Source organism: Somniosus microcephalus, chromosome 12 (assembly GCF_052327205.1).
Source record: "Somniosus microcephalus isolate GS21.2 chromosome 12, FLI_Smic_1.0, whole genome shotgun sequence".
Classification (NCBI taxonomy): Eukaryota; Metazoa; Chordata; class Chondrichthyes; order Squaliformes; family Somniosidae; genus Somniosus; species Somniosus microcephalus.
The window spans coordinates 124,360,025-124,377,172 of NC_140998.1; the positions used below are offsets into that span (position 1 = coordinate 124,360,025).

At 40.7% G+C, this 17,148-nt stretch overlaps 1 protein-coding gene across 2 annotated transcripts; it reads left to right on the forward strand.

Annotated features, from left to right (window-relative positions):
- The first annotated feature begins 255 nt into the window (after positions 1-255).
- Positions 256-16,457, forward strand: thbs1b (thrombospondin 1b). 2 transcript variants are annotated; one of them, XM_086003503.1, is made up of 22 exons: positions 261-626; positions 759-846; positions 987-1,537; positions 2,008-2,083; positions 2,664-2,857; positions 2,947-3,075; positions 3,975-4,068; positions 4,903-5,079; positions 5,572-5,748; positions 5,884-6,057; positions 6,211-6,338; positions 6,448-6,600; positions 6,820-7,038; positions 7,583-7,690; positions 8,234-8,393; positions 9,102-9,220; positions 10,583-10,817; positions 10,986-11,213; positions 12,492-12,763; positions 13,593-13,690; positions 13,891-14,030; positions 14,352-16,457. In XM_086003503.1, exons 2-22 carry the CDS (start codon positions 780-782, stop codon positions 14,357-14,359), a joined length of 3,507 nt encoding a protein of 1,168 aa, XP_085859629.1. In that variant the 5' UTR covers positions 261-626; positions 759-779; the 3' UTR covers positions 14,360-16,457. The 2 variants fall into 2 exon arrangements, with proteins under 2 accessions (XP_085859630.1, XP_085859629.1); XM_086003504.1 differs by lacking the exons at positions 13,891-14,030; positions 14,352-16,457 and having other exon boundaries at positions 256-626; positions 13,593-13,694.
- Positions 16,458-17,148: the final 691 nt, after the last annotated feature.

A 17,148-nucleotide genomic window follows, 5' to 3' on the forward strand; every position in this document is an offset into this window, starting at 1 on the left:
TTAATTTACTTGAGACACACAATTTCATCGAAATGCTTTTTTAAACTTTCTTAAACCTATTATATAAGACTTTAAATATATTTCAGCGCGTTTCTAAAGTTTTGTTAAATGAAGTCTGTGTGCTGAACACGACTGTCTGGGTTAAGGCGAAAATATGGATCAATTGAGCAGAGGCTGAGCCTGGCTCGTATCTCTCGGTAATATTTGAGTATTTTGGCTCATATCCACTGGAATCCGCCTAATTGCTTTCCTCGCTGCGGTCTGACTGCTTTGGAACTGTATCCCTCTTGTTGTGAGGTAACTGAATAAACACAAGCCCGCTTCCTCCCAGGCAGCCGGTGATTGGCAGAGGCTGAATGCGAGGAATGTGAGAGGGTATTTAAAGGAGCCGCACTCCGGCTCTACCGTAGTATCGATCTCCGGCACCCACAGCTTCAGGGGGCTGCTTCTACAGAGAGTGGGGGGGCGAACAAGTACCGTTTCGAGTCTTTGGGAAACCAAGCTACCAGATCTGCAGAAGGACTCGCTCCGTTTAGGATTTGTCACTGGCACCTTTTACCTTACGCGGAGCTATTACTGCTACACCGTTCATTTCGTTATCTGGAGACTGAAAGGCTTCTGTCCCGGTCAGTGAAAGTGTGCTTTTCTCTCCTGACTGTAATAGCTAGCAAATTAATTTTACTTTTAAAAAATGATTTTATTGTTGGAAACTATATGCAGCTAAAATAAAAAGTTTTCCCTCATCTTTTTTATGTCAGGTTGCAAATCCCTCTTCTAAAATGAAATTACTACAAGGACTCTTTCTACTTTTAATGATCGTTGCCTGCTTGACCAAGCAGATCCAAGGTGAGTTGTGTTTCCTTATTCCACACAGTTAGTTGTGTTTGCTGGGGCGGGCGGGCAGGTGTCTCTTCGGAGCTCTCCGGCTATTGCGATGCGTTGATCCTGTGCCCTTCTCCCTCCCTCCCTCCTCCTCTACCCTTCAGATTCCGGAGTGGATGGGGTGTTCGATCTGTTCGACATCACTGGGCTAACTCGTAAAAATGTTGGCGTGCACATGGTCAAGGGACCCGAGTCCAGCAGCCCGGCGTATAGGATCGTGAACCCCGACATCATCGCCCCGGCTTCAGCTAACAGCTTCAGTGACCTGATCGACCACATCCAGCAGGAGAAGGGATTCATCTTCCTCGCCACCCTGCGCCAGATGAAGAAAACCCGGGGGACTTTGGTGGCCATCGACACGCTGAAGGGGGCACGAATCTTCGAGATCCTGTCCAACGGGAAAGCAAACACGCTCGACCTGACCATCACCATCGAGGGCAAACAGAGCATGGTGTCCATCACCGATGCCCATCTAGCCAATGCCCACTGGAAGAACCTCACCCTGTTCGTGCAGGAGGATGTGGCCACACTCTATGTGGGATGTGAGAAGGTCAACCAGGTGGAGCTGGAGGAAGCCATTCACAAGGTGCTGAAGAATGGCGACTACAAACTGAGACTGGCCAAAGGAGGAATGGGTCTCAGGAACAACTTCCAGGTATGAGAGACCGCGACACACACACACAGATAGACGGAGAGAGGTGCAGACAGACAGACCAAGACACAGCCAGAGAGGGATAGAGGGGCAGACAGATAGAGAGAAACGGATAGGGAGGGAGAGAGAGAGATGGCATTTGAATGGGTGTTTGTATCTTAAAGAAAGTGACTGGAAACAACAGAAGGCTGAACGAAAGTTGCTTCCATGTTGCTTGCAGTCCATTGAAATCGTTTGAAAATGTTCACCTGAATCCTTATTTTTAAATGAATTAGGATAGAGATAACTTCATATAATGATGGACATTAAGGGTGGTGGCGGGAGTTATCATATTTACGGAAATAAAGACGTTAAGTTACTGGATTTTACACCGACATGTTAAATAAAATAGAACACAGTCGAAAAAGCCGGGTGGTTTGTGGCTTGGGCTTTGAAGCAGCTCCAATGTTGTTTCTTCCTTCTCTCTGACACAGGGAGTCCTGCAGAATGTGCGTTTTGTGTTTGGGACCAATGTGGAAACTATCCTGCTGAACAAGGGCTGCTACAGCTGTAAGTATTTTAAAGGGATCTGTCCAGGGACATCCTCAGTGAATGCCGCCTGTACAAGCGCTGCCAGCATCGCTGCAACACATTGAATTACAGTGGTGCTGGTTTACCCCGACGGTTTAACATGAACTGGCATTATGCAAACATAATAAAAAGCTACAGCGGCAAGTCAGTGAGCCGTATCAAAGATTGTCCCAACCATTCAGCTATGGGCTGGCGTTTAATGACTAGTCAGCGATCGCAAGGGGGATTTTATTCATGCAGTGTCCTCCAGGGTAGTCACCCAGCCATGCGTTTTATTTGGGAAGCTGTGCTTGGGATTGTATCACCACTGATCCAGCAACACCCACTGTCTAAATGCGTGACTGAAGCACAGGTTTAACTGCTGTATTATAAGGGTGGGGAGGACTGATGTTTGCATCCCACGCCAGGTTTTCTGTTAAGTGTTTAAAAAAAAAACAATTAACCATGTGCGTTGAGGCAAATATAACTCACATCAGTTTGCTTCTCCACTGTCTTGCTGAAACATTAGAGAATGTGTTGCATTGGATGGTGGCCCCATGAACCTGCTCCTCTTTTCCAGCCACTCGTGGGATGCTCTCTTTACCTATCGGGGGCTCTGAAAGCCCAGCGATCAGGACCAATTTTTACGGTCACAAAACCAAGGATCTTCAGACGGTCTGTGGCATCTCCTGCGAGGAACTGTCCAACATGTTCAGTGAACTCCAAGCTCTCAGGACGATGGTCACTCAGCTGGTTGACAACGTCCAAAAAGTGGTAAGAAAATTAAAAGAATTAAGCGTTGTATAAGTTACCTTTTTAAGCCTGCCTGTGCTATAATCAATTGTCATTGCCTCCTCCTCTAGACTGAAAATAATGAAGTGATTGCAAGAACGATTGGAATCAGACATATTGGAGGATGTGTTCACAACGGCATTACCTACAAAGACAAGGACCAATGGAAAGTGGACAACTGCACAGACTGCACTTGTCAGGTAAAAGAGTGCAACACTTGATCCACGCCGACATTTAACTTGCTTTTCTAAATACAACTATAGAAAAGATTTTAGGAGATGTAACATTGTAACAGACACTTGAAAAGTTGTATCACTTTAAAAAAAACTGACATTGTTGGGAGGCAGCATTCAGATTGAAATCTGCTGGCCTGGCAGTAGTCAATTGTTGCTCCAAAGTAGTAGCTAGAACCATTGCCAATGCTGCAAAACAGTTTAAAAAATCAACAGCGTCGGGTATTAGAACTATTTGTATGTAGTGAACAGACTATTGTTGTTTTAATGCTCTGTAATATTTAAGTATCTGTAGGGAAACACTGTCTCAGACAATATTCTCAGGGGAAAGGCCTGTGCCAAATATGAGCTGGAACAAATTTGAAGGAACTGACTGTTTGGAACTACATTAAAAGCTTTTTCCAAAAAAAAGTGAACGCCATAATCTTTCTAATTCTATCGGAATAAATTTGACCATAATGGAAGGGTTCTTGTGTGTTGCTGAATAATACTATAAATCACCAAAATATGTGGGATGGACACATAATATTTAAATAATCTGGCACATGATTTCCAAGCATCTATTAGTAAGTTCTGCACATCCTGATTCTGAACTGTTAAAAAGACTTCCACCGCAGTTCCTAAAGTAACAGGGGTTTTCTGTTTCCTCGCTATCACATGACATTATTTGCCTCCAGCACTTTCTAGCTGCAGGCCAAAGTGAACCAGCATACAGGTCTGGAAAAATAAAAACCCATTTAACCAGCTGGTATTATTTTGGTTTTGCCAGAGTGCTCTGCAAATGGCATTGTTGCCAGACATATGTTCACAAATTCATGCTATCCCTAAGGTTGCTCGCTCACCTTATTTTTTCTTCTTCTTTTCAGTCATCAGTCACCTTTTGCCAAAGGATTTCTTGCCCTACTGTATCCTGTGCCGATGCTGTAGTCCCGGATGGGGAATGTTGTGCCCGATGTCCATGTACGTCCTAGTGACACTAATCTAAATTATATGAAATGTATTAACTGAAGAGCTGATAGGTATGAGTGCAGGGAACAGGGGGCTGGGGGGGGGGTGCGGGGGGCGGGGGGCTACAGTGAGAGGCACCATCAAAGGCAAACTATTGAGTGATTAATGTTGCCATGCAGGCGATAGATGAAGAGTGGCCCTTTCTGGGGAGATGAACAGTTCTAATAAAGATGTAAGATTTCTATAAACGGTCAGACTAGTCAGCAAATAACAAGCATTGAAATTCCCATTAAATGAAAGGTTTCTTGTTTCCTTGTTGTGGAATTTATTGGATAGAGTTGGGAACTATTTATGAAAAGTTGCCCAGAAGTATTTGTACAGTGGCATTCCTGGAAAACCCCATCAGAAATCAGGTATAGAACCTGCAGAAGTTTGAAACATAGAAAGCAAAAATAACTAGAGTTAAAAATTCTTTTTGGAATAATATCCACATTCTGCAGAACCATTCTGCAGTTTGGAAGATCCCCAATTTATCCAGCCAAGGTGAGAAGAGATTGTCCGTCGCTTGTTGTTTTGATGGGGATTTGTCTTTTGTCACAATCTAAGAACAATGAGGGTTGAAAGTCTAGATGTGCGTTAGAAAGACAGCAGGCGTGTTCACGCAAGGGCTGTCTGTGGGTGTTGGCAGTTGTCAGGAGCAAGTGCATTTGACAAAAAATCATGTACAGACTCTGTAATATGGTTAGTTTACATTTTAAGCATTGTTTGATGACAGTCCTTAGCACAAGGTGCAACAAACCTCTTTCATTTCGAGACTGCTGCTGACATTCGCTTAATTTCCTACAGCAATTCCAAATGAATCTGAGGCTGGCTGGTCTCCGTGGTCTGAATGGACACATTGTTCTGTCACCTGTGGAATTGGAACCCAGCAGCGAGGCCGCTCCTGCGATCGGATTAATAACGACTGTCACGGGACCTCCGTTCAGACTCGCAGTTGCCATTTAGAAGAATGTGACAAGAGATGTGAGTTCTTTTTCTCCCCACCCCCTTTGCTTGCATATGCCAAGGCAATAAGATAGCAACATTTAATTATAAATATCAGCACACCTGCCCTTACAGGTGCCTAGTTACGTTTCTTCCATTTCACACAAAAGCATGAACCTTCGCTAACCAAGCTGCACCAGTTCAGGGAAATTACTGTTTCACAAAGTAAACGTGCGTCCACTCCAGTCATGTCTCCGCTGTGCAAAATGTCAACCGACAATCTCACAGCTAAAGAGAGCTGGAATAAAAATGACCAAAACCAGGTAAATATATATGACTACATAAAATAGATAGCAAAAGTATTACTACAGTGACACACATCTAAGCTTGCTTAACTTACACCTACAGTACTTAGAATACTGGTTTAATTCTTGAATTTAGTCCACTTGCCATTGAATTGTGTAAAAGTCTACTTGTCCAACAATGTTCCACAAAACAATGGTTCCTAATATTTTTTTCTTCTTGTTCCAGTTAAGCAAGATGGTGGTTGGAGTTATTGGTCCCCTTGGTCGTCATGCTCGGTGAGCTGTGGAGCTGGTGTGATCACTCGAATCCGCCTGTGTAACTCGCCAATGCCACAAATGAGTGGCAAAGACTGTGTGGGAAAGAAGAGGGAAACTGAAAAATGTGAACAGGTCCCATGCCCAAGTGAGTATTTGTTTAGGGAGCAGGATCTTGCACATACCTACTTATTTATCAAACCGTATTCCTAGCAAAAGCTGAAAACATCTTAAAACATGTGGCTGGTGCAAGGTCCTCAAAGCATTTCATTCTATTTTTCAGTTGATGGAAACTGGGGTGTCTGGTCACCGTGGAACTCTTGTACCATCACCTGTGGGGGAGGAATACAGAAACGTACACGTCTTTGTGACAGTCCAGCACCTAAGTATGAAGGCAAAAACTGCTTGGGTGAATCTCGGGAGACTCAGCTGTGCAACAAACTGGAGTGCCCAATTGGTAAGCTTACATGTTTCCATAGTGTCTGCAGTTTAATAAAAGTTATAATGGAGCAGTTTTTTCTTGTTGCAACTATGTGCCTTAAGTGTACGACCTACAACACTTTAATCAGCACAAAGTCAATGGCTCATGCGTAAATCATCTATATTGCAGATGGATGTCTATCAAATCCATGCTTTGCTCGCAGCAAATGTACCAGCTTCCCAGATGGCTCCTGGAAGTGTGGTCCCTGCCCTCGTGGTTACAGAGGAGATGGTATTCACTGTGAGGACATTAATGAGGTGAGTATTTACTGACTCGACGGTCAGTACTGTCTGTGGAATGAACTGTACATTTTTGTACATTGTATATTCTAGTTCTATATATCAATTTTTTTTTAATCTCTTAAAGTGCACAGATGTGCCTGATGCCTGCTTTCAAGTCAATGGCGAGCACAGGTGTGAAAATACCGAGCCAGGTTACAACTGTCTGCCCTGCCCACCACGATACACTGGCAATCAACCATTTGGCAGAGGCATCGAGGAGGCTACAAAGAAAAAGCAGGTGAGGTTAAATTATTAACTGATCCACACTCTTGTTGGCAAAAAAAAATAGGTTAATTGTAATTGATCAGTGACCTATTTTTTTGAGTCAGGCAAGTCAGGCAACCATATAAATCTGTCTACAAGGCAAGATGCTGCCTGAAATATTGAATAGTAAAGCTGTGATTAATAGTTTACTAGAAATTCAAGTGACCAAATTAATGTGTTTTGTTTGATATAGGTCTGTGAGCCACGTAACCCCTGCAAAGACGGGACACATGACTGCAACAAACACGCCAAGTGTATTTACCTTGGTATCTTCAGTGACCAGATGTTCCGCTGTGAATGCAGGCCTGGTTTTGCTGGCAATGGCATCATCTGTGGAGAAGATACAGACCTGGATGGTTGGCCAAATGAAGATCTCACCTGTGTAGCCAACGCTACTTACCACTGCAAAAAGGTAAGCTCTCATTGCTACTAAATTAGGAGCTGCCTGACATTTTTTTATCATCTCAAATCCATTATCTAGTGAGTGTAGTCCCAGATTAATTATGGCGTTTTAGTTGAAATATTTGATGGGTTGCTGTCATCTAACGCAGGGCCTTTACAATAAAGACAACTCTTTTATACCCTTGGGACAAAAAGCATATTGATGTACTGACTACAAACAAAAAAAGTTGAGTAGTAAAATATAATATATGGAATTAACTTGTCAGTTTATGGTGTAGTAAATCTGTGTTATGACAGGAAAAAGACAGGGTGTGGTTTGTATAAGACATTTCTGTCAGACTGTCCATTACTATTAGTTATAAAAGTCTGTTCTGCTTGGGTGTGCGAACCTAACATTTTTTGTTAGACAGCTGGCTTTTAAAGTGGAATCAAACAGAAAATGTCTTAAAGCACGATTCTTGCAGCAGCTTCTTTCCATGACATTAAATTGACAGGTCTTTGAACATTTTTATAATACATAGCTAAAATACAATCTCTCCCTTTTTGATTTATAGGACAACTGCCCATTCCTCCCCAACTCTGGACAAGAAGACCATGATAAAGATGGAACTGGTGATGCTTGTGATAATGATGACGATAATGATGGCATTCCAGATGAGAGGGTAAGTTGTGAGAGAAAGATATCCTACTCCATGCCATTCTGCAAGTGTAGACAATACTAGCAGAAAGCACATTCTGACCTATGACATTAATTCAGGGAGGAAAAAACCTCTCTGCCGCAGAATGAAGGCGAGATTCATTGAGAGCTCTGTAACCTGTACACATAGCATGCAGCTGGCAAAACCGTCTGGGCCTTGTCTCGGGTACCTGAGAAACCTATTTGCAGAGTGCAATACCATTCAAAGGGAGCTTTCCTCTAACTCTACCCTTTGTGTTTTCATACCCACATGCACATAAGAAGATTCTGTGAGACAGAAAGAGCTTCAGCAAGCAAACACCAGCTTCTGAGATTCTGTTCCAGCAATCTAACACCTAAGTGTCCATAACTGTCCCAATAGGTTTCAGTGGAATAATAGGGGGGTTTGAAGGAACATCTTTCCAAATTAAATACAGTCCACTTCATAAATTTAAGTGAACATTGCCCATTCTTTCATTTGATTTTAAACTTGTATTTCCATCTAATTGTCTGACAACTTATTCTTCAGGACAACTGCCCATTCCTGTTTAATCCTCGCCAATATGACTATGATCGGGATGATGTTGGAGATCGCTGTGACAATTGCCCTTACAACCATAACCCTGATCAGACAGACACTGACGCAAATGGAGAGGGAGATGCCTGTGCCATAGATATTGATGGAGATGGTAAGAATGCTGTATTTGCAAGTTAAAGAATGCAAATAAACATATTTTGACACTGGTAATAAAGGCTTCGAATCATAGACTCTTACAGCACAGAAGGAGGCCATTTGGCCTATCATGTCTGCTGGTTTTTTGAAAGAGCTATCTAATTAGTTCCACTCTCCTGCCCTTTCCCCAATACCCCTGCAAATGTTTCCTTTTCAAGTATTTATCCAATTTCCTTTTGAAAGTTGCTATTGAATCTGCTTCCACCATCCTTTCAGGTAGTGCATTCCAGATCATAACTTGCTGCGTAAAAAAAATTCTCCTCACCTCCCTTCTGGTTCTTTTCCAAATTATCTTACATCTGTGTCCTCTGGTTACCACCCTCCTGCCAGTGGAAATCGTTTCTCCTTATTTACTTTATCAGAACCCTTCATAAATTTTGAACATCTATTAAATTTCTCCTAAACCTGCTCTGCTCTAAGGAGATCAATCCCAGCTTTTCTAATCTCTTCCCCTTACCCTTCTCTGCTCTAAGGAGAACAATCCAAGTTTTTCTAGTCTCTTCACCTGATTTATTACTTTACAATTAGTGCGCCAATGCAAAGCTCAAGATGTTCCTGGATTGAAGTTTTTTCTTAATAATAGCAGAAACCTAGTGAAAACAGGTTTATTCAAAAATCCCACATTTTTCTGAATAATAATGCGACTAATGTTTTTGCTTTCCAGGCATTCTAAATGAGAAGGACAACTGCCCCTATGTGTACAATGTTGACCAGAGGGATACAGATTTAGACGGGGTTGGTGATCATTGTGATAACTGCCCACTGGAACACAATCCAGATCAAGTAAGTCTTTTTCATTTTTAAAATAATGCATACCAACAAAAACACCACTGTAATATTAGATTAAGTGTAATATAAAAAAAAACATATCATTCAAAATTGCACTACAACTGCTTGCTATTACCTTGGATATCTGAAGAAGCACAGACACTATGGGTAAATAATGAATATTTGAAATCTGCAGTGTTTACAGTTAATAAGTGCTGCCTGCAATCAGTGATGATATCTAAGTAACCTGAACTAAAGTTGTTAATGGAAAATCCGAAAAAGTGGTTTTTCAATCGATGTGCATTGCCAGTAAATATGTAATTATTAAATTCCTGTCATTTAGCCTCTTTGTTTTTGTAAAGATAATTGTAGTTCGACCTGTTGATGGGTTAATTTCTACTCTCTGAATTAATAGTGAATAAATACGGTAATAAGATTTTTGATTAGAATGAGTCCCACCCCTGAGAATACAAGATTAAGTTGTAACGTAATGTCAGCCTCTGTCTGGAGAGCTTTGGATGACAGCCATGTAATCACCACAAATTTGAGCTTTAATTATTTAGCTTTTACACAATCAATTGCATCTTCCACCAGATCACAGTGAAGCTAGTACTTTAATGTTTTGCATTGCAGAGTTCAAGTTTTTTTTGCAGCACACATGACCCTTTAAATAAAAAGCTAATTGTTATGATGTGGCATATGAGAGATTTAAAAGCAACTCTGTTCATTTTACAGCAGTTAAGGTTATTCTGTTAAGGATGGTGATGGTCACTGAACAGAGTTTAAACTACAGGCAAAATCATTTTGGGGAGATTGCAGACTAGACTATAGTGAACATCAGACAAATGTTTTCTGCTTAAATGTGCGGTACTCTGATGGCCTACCCTAATAATTCATAATTTACTGCTTCACTCCACTTAATGTAGCCAAACGAGCCAAACTCTGCACACCAATCAACATTGTTATATAATACCAACTGTAAAATAATGAGCAGAAATGGTTGGCATTTCAATGACACAACTTCTGCAGCACAATTATGTTGCTAGGAATATGAGCAGTATAAAAAGCAGAATCTAATGGGCTCCAGTCAATGTAATTGTAGCAGTATAGTGACACCAGCTTGCAGAGTCAGTAGTCAGCCTAACAGACTTTGTGTATCCAGCTGCACAGATGTTGCAGCAAGATCAGAGCAGCACAATACTGTACCTGTATAGTGTACTGTTCCAAATACACATGGATTCGGTTTGGGCTTGTAAAAAGGAATGTTTAATATGTAATTCATTGTTATCTTTGGTGATGTCTATATTCGATTATTCAGAACACTGATAATCCAGACTGTCAAATATGGACTAATATGTTAATGTTATCTAATTTCAGGCTGATTCAGACTCTGACCTCGTGGGAGATAAATGTGACAACAACCAGGATATCGATGAGGATGGTCATCAGAACAATCTGGATAACTGCCCCTACATCCCCAACTCCAACCAGGCAGATCACGACAAGGATGGGAAGGGCGATGCCTGTGATCATGATGATGATAATGATGGTATTCCTGATGAGAAGGACAACTGTAGATTGAAATCCAACCCTGACCAAATTGATTCTGATGGTAAGAAAATAAGAATTCTATGTTAGTACAGTACTATGATTATTAGCTACTTTAATATAAACTGGAACCAAAGAACAAATAATGACTGAAACTAATAGGAAAAATATTCAGTTAAGTTTTGAAGGTACTTCACTTTGACTGAAGACACGTCACTTCTCTTTTAATCAGGTGATGGCCGAGGTGACGCTTGTAAGGATGATTTTGATGGGGACAATATCCTGGATATCTATGATGTTTGTCCTGAAAACTTTGAAATCACCGAGACCGACTTCCGCAAATTCCAGATGGTACCATTGGATCCAAAGGGAACGTCCCAAATTGACCCCAACTGGGTGGTCAGACATAAAGGCAAAGAGTTGGTACAGACTGTTAATTGTGATCCTGGCATTGCTGTAGGTGAGTGGGTGTGTACCGTACATAAATATAAAAAAGCGTTAAATCACCAGACTATGGCTGAGATATTCAACTTGCACCTAAAACATGTGAAAAGCCGGCAGAGCAATGGCTCCACGCACTGAAATGTGCGGGCCTGAGGCCCGAGCTAAATTCGGCTTAAATGCCACCGTTGTGCTGCGGGTGCCAAATGGATGCTCCCTATGTAGCACTGGTGATCGGAGAGTGTGGAAAATTGGCCGACTCTTTTGCGGAGTCGGTTGGTAGGTCGGGTCTGGGCGGAGGGGTTCCGGGGCAGGGGAGGGAGGCCCTCAAAAGCATCAGTAGCAAGTCTGAGTTTTTTCTTGTGGGCTCGGAGTCCCATAAAAATAAAAAAAAATAAAACTTTCTTGGGCCCTCCTTTAAGGACCACTGGTTAGGCCACACAACGCCTGGTACAACTGGGTGGAGCTTTCATGGTGCGAGCTCCACTGATTTGTACCTGAATGGTGCAATCAGGGTCCTACAACGGGCATAGGATGCCTATTTGCATATTTAAGTAGCCTTGTGTCCATTTTAGGCAGCCAGGTTGCTCAGCTATTTAGAGGCCTGCCTAAATGTGGCATCAGGTGGGGCTTGGGCATCAACAAGGCAGCTGAGTTCCACTGCCCCCCCATTTTCGACTGCTGACTGCCCATTTCTCAAAATGGGCCGCCGTGAGTTGAATTTCTCCTCTATATATTTTATCTGTTTTGCTAAGAATTGCAATCAGCCAGCTTACTTTGGTGACATGGGCATAAAGTTCAAAAAAGGCAGTGCTGTCACATTCTCGAGTAGTTCCTTAAAGCTCCAGTCAAATTTTCAATCCATGTCTATTGAAGTCTTCAGCTTATAATGCTTAAAAGCCCAAGTGCAAAATTATGTATTGCTCTTTATTGTTGCTTAGTATTTCATTGTTTAGGACAGAAGTGAGCCTACATTGAACAGAAGTGATATAAAATCTGCCTACAAAAAAAAGTATATTAATAATATTCATAAGTTCTGCACGGACATGAGGATTCAGTATACATTTTCCCGATTTAGGTGATTGACATGATTGTAAACTAATTAAAAAGGCAGTGAGATTGTGTGCTATATTAGCTAAGGCATTACTGAAGTAATTTGTGAAGTATTTGTTCCTGAATGAACCTAACCATCTTATATATACAATATAAATGTGGTTCATACTATTCAAATTACTGTTGATTGCTAGTGAAAATGCTTTATTAAAACAGGCCCTTGATTTTTTTTCTTTGTTGATAGGATATGATGAATTCAATGCTGTGGACTTCAGTGGTACATTCTTCATCAATACTGAACGAGATGATGACTATGCTGGATTTGTATTTGGGTACCAGTCCAGCAGTCGCTTCTATGTGGTAATGTGGAAGCAGATCACACAGACTTACTGGCATGAATCACCAACCAAAGCACAGGGATATGCTGGACTCTCTATCAAAGTGGTGAACTCGACAACTGGTCCAGGAGAGCACTTGCGTAATGCACTCTGGCACACTGGGAATACAGCAGGACAAGTACGAGAACTTTCTGTGCAGAGCTTACTGACACAAAATAAATGTTTTGCACTACACTTGGTACAGACAGATGAAGTGACATTTGAGTCACATATCATGGGTAAAGCTTATAGTAAGGCTACCTTGAAAATCAATTATCCTTCCAAGAGATTATGTTTTGAAACTGAAGCAGGAAAATGTAACATGATGAAAGGATAAGGAGTAGAACCGTTAATACAAAGTATCTATCAATACAGAATAAATTATTTTTACCTGACTAGGTAAAACCTTTTGTTAGGAACAGGCGTAGGCCATTCAGCCCCTCGAGTCTGTTCCACCATTCAATTAAATCATGGTTGATCTATTAGGAACATAGGAATTGCTAGATGAAAAAATAATCCAGTCCATCTAGTTCGCTTTCTACCATTCTGGTAGTCTCATGATACAATGATTGTGGAGTTGTGACTAATCATAGCAATCAATCTCTATCAATTAGTCTACAACAGACCCAGAAATGACATGAGGAAATCCCCAGTGGTGGAGAGCTTTGGGACCCATAGCTCCAAAGTCGTCATCTTCCTCCCAAGCATGCTACACTTACCACTCTGTGCTGTTCAACTCTGTAATGCTTGTTATTGATTAAGCGAGCACTAAATAACTTAAAATGTATTGATATTTGCAGTTAGGAATGGCCTAAACAGCGAATGTCAGTTAACCCAGTGAATGTTTTTGGAGATACATTAAACATCTGTACACACAATACAAGTAAAACTACGGTTACACCAGCTGTTTGTATTTTGCCATTCTGAGGAAACAATTAAGTGTTGAATTTATTGTCTTCATCTGATAGGTTCAAACTTTGTGGCATGACCCTCGTAACATTGGTTGGAAGGACAGGGCTGCTTACAGATGGCAGTTAACCCACAGACCCAAAACTGGATTCATCAGGTAATTATCTTACAGCCTATGTTATTCTACTACATTATTGAGAATACATCATTTTACTTTAATCATATAAAGGACTTGGGAAAAGATTGGCTGTTGAATCACAACAATAAATTGTAGATTGAGTTACTTTGGATGGTGAAGAACTCTACAGTTAAGTTTTCTTACATCAGATAGCTGATTATTTGCTATTCTTATTTCAGAGTTGTAATGTATGAGGGGAAAAGGATTATGGCAGATTCTGGGGCCATCTATGACAAGACCTATGCTGGTGGACGATTAGGTCTCTTTGTCTTCTCTCAAGAAATGGTTTATTTCTCTGATCTCAAATATGAGTGTAGAGGTAAGGGTTGTACTATTACCATTTGAAAAACAAATTGCCGCTCACTGCCAGATTTCATAAAGAGTATTAATCTTTAATGTGCTAATCGTGTGTGCATGTTCCTTGCTAATTCAGCATGGTGAAGGTTAACCAACAATAGGTATTTCCTGTAAAAGTTGATATTAATAAATCCCTTTTTTGTGAATGAGAGAACTTAGTTATTTTAGTAAAATGACATGAAAGCTAGAGAACCATGCAGACCTGAGAATATGATGGTATTGCATTAGAGCCAGGGTCTTCCTGATTTAGACTGTGACTGACTTTGCTGTCTTCTTTTCACAGACTCATAATGTCAGCATTCCTGGATGTGGAAATGTTTAAAAGCTGGTGTTGCACCTTTCTATTTTCTTGGAACAAATCCTGGGACCATTGTTTCCTTCTTCCTTGTTTTCCCTTTTAGTCATGGAATTAAAAGCACACGACCTGCATCGGCTGATAAAACTCACTGGATGTTATCAACATAAAATACAGCAATAAGTCTGCAAGGAAATTACTCCCTATATCACAACTGACTATAGTCACTTATTTTTGCTTCTGACAAATGCAAATCGCAATCACATAAAAATACCTCTGTTACATCTGGAAAGAGCTTTACTCAGCAAGTCGTTAGTCATTCCAGTCCTACTACATCTCATAGCTGGAGGTCCCATGGAAGGAGATTGCACACTGTTAATGAGACTCTCTCTGCTGTGGACTGTTATTAAAAAAAAAAGATGAGAGCCATATATGGTGAAAAGATAACTGAGGTTTAAATGAACAGCATAAAAAGAATTTACAAAAGGGTGGGGAAAAGAACTAGGATTTTCTTGTATGTGAAAATATCTGGAAGAAACCATGGAGGAACTGTTACTTTTTTTTGTACTGGACCTTATTTGTTTCTTTGTCAATAAATTAATATTACTCACATAAAAGTGCAAATACTAGGAGCATTAGCTAGTTGATTCCATGTAAAGTGAAAATCTAATTACCCCTCTCACCCAGCCGCCCCCCCAAATCAAGCCAGCACTCTAGATATGTGCTGACCAAAGTAAGCCAGAGGCCGGAAAATGGATCTTCAGATCCTGTTGCCAAGAAGAATAGTGGAAGATCACACATAGCCATGGCTCCCATAGGAAGGTACTGCTATCAACTGGTGCTTTTATTCCAAGTGAAGCTAGTCTGACAGTAGCAAGTAAGTTAGAAGAGCAGTCAGAGAGCACTCTCTTCAGCACCTATGCTGGCCTCCATGAAAAGGGCATTTGCTTTGAATACTATGGTTAAAAAAGGCACAAGCAGACAGTTGAAAGAGACTGCTCTTCTCTTTAACTAATCTTTGCCGAAGTGGCAAATTGTTCTGCCTGTAGATAAAAAAAAAAATTTTTTAATGTCGTAAATTATTTATTTTCTTATCCTGGATGAAATAAGATTGAAGGACACTTTAAAAAGAAAAGGCGGCAGACTATCCACGAGAGTTTATCACTAGTCTTTGTGTGCATTGTAAGATTGTAAATACAGTGATTATTTATTAACATTGTTCTATATTGATGCTAGCTAGTTTAGATATTTTTTTTGGTTTGTTTGAAAGTTGTGTCCTACTTGTTGTTTGTAAAAGGCAGCCCATGGTGAAGCTGAAAGTGGGGGACTCTTTGAGTCTGTGATCAGTGTGTTTCTTGCAGGCCAGTGGGCCTTAGGATGCAGTTCTCTTCATTCTGCTTAACAACAGAGTAGCCCTTTTAGAAGAGCCTAGAAGCTGTGTTTTTTCCTTCAGCCACTTGTGCACTTGGTGCATGTGGATCTATATCTTTTCCAAAAAGTGAAAAAGGTGAAACTTCTCTATGTACAAATATTACCTCATTGTTGTATGATCGATAAGAACCTTTGGATCAAGCAGCAGAAAAACCTTGCTCACGTGTCTAAAGTCTCTCGAAGCTACTGTAGTATAAAAAAGGCTGTGTACATAGTCAAAAATTTATTTTTGCAGAAGAAAATGTATTGCCCCAGTAAGGAAACGGCATTGAAAACAACAGGTTTTCTCATGCTGCCGGGTGTAGTTTTTTTCTCCCCAAACTTCTTGTATGTCATTGCTCTTTTTTAAAATAAAAGTTTGTATAAATTATTGAGTTTCTCAGTTGCAACTTGTAACATTAAGCAGGTAAACAAATCTCATTATTTTGTAGATAAGCTATTTAAGTAATTTATCGGGAAATGCTACCTAGAGTTAGTGTTTCTGTCTGTATGAAACCTTTTTGCACACTGAATTGAAGATGTCGCTTTTTTACATACTGTTTTTATCATTAGCAGTTGCTTCTTTTTGTACACCTCTCTAACCATTTTACATTTAAAGCTGTTCAAGTCATACAGTGCTGTTTGTAACAAACGTGAAATGACAATAAAACGTATAGAAACCTATTCCAACCTGGCCACAGCTTCCATTCCTTCTGTCATAACTGACACGCCATTCAAGACTAAAGGCACTTCATGAGCTAGCCACTTACTGAATGCATCCACAGGTCGACATCCCAGTTCCCATTACATCAGAATTCAACGTGATTATCTTAATGCCACTTAGTAAATTAAAAATACATTTTTCATCTGGCCCCCAACTATTTACTTAATGAGGTTGATCACATGTAATGGGTCTGAAAATATATATTTAATTTCTTTAGTTAAAGCTTCCAGTATAAATATATTGCTAAAAACATTCTTAAAAATTCTATGTTTAGTTACTTCCCACCCCCTTAATGGTCCCCTCCCCCCCCCCCCTCCCAATAACACTTAGTATTCCCCATCTGGAAAGGAGGGCTAGCTATCCTGCTCAGTGGCCTCTGTCAGTGCTACTTGAGCTGGCTACTAGGAGGTGCACAGGAGAGGAAAGATTAAATTCGCTGACTAGTTCTTCTGCAGTCACAAAATGCATCAGCCAGGCAATCCAGTTGTAATTGGACTTATCATGTTGGAAACTATAGGCATGGCCAACATCCTACCACTAACTGGTGAAAAATACATTTCTTAAGAGACAACAGTAATCTTGCACCTTTCCAGATTTATGCATCAGTTCTTTCCTTCCCCCTCTTCTCAACCTCAGTGCCTACCACATGTA

What these genes read in the sequence shown, in the direction of transcription:
- thbs1b (XM_086003503.1), top strand. Translation starts at nt 780, where the DNA reads ATGAAATTACTACAAGGACTCTTTCTACTTTTAATGATCGTTGCCTGC. An exon ending in CTTGACCAAGCAGATCCAAG is followed by an intron (nt 847 to 986) that starts GTGAGTTGTGTT and finishes TCTACCCTTCAG; the next exon opens with ATTCCGGAGTGGATGGGGTG. An exon ending in CCCAAAACTGGATTCATCAG is followed by an intron (nt 13,691 to 13,890) that starts GTAATTATCTTA and finishes TTCTTATTTCAG; the next exon opens with AGTTGTAATGTATGAGGGGA.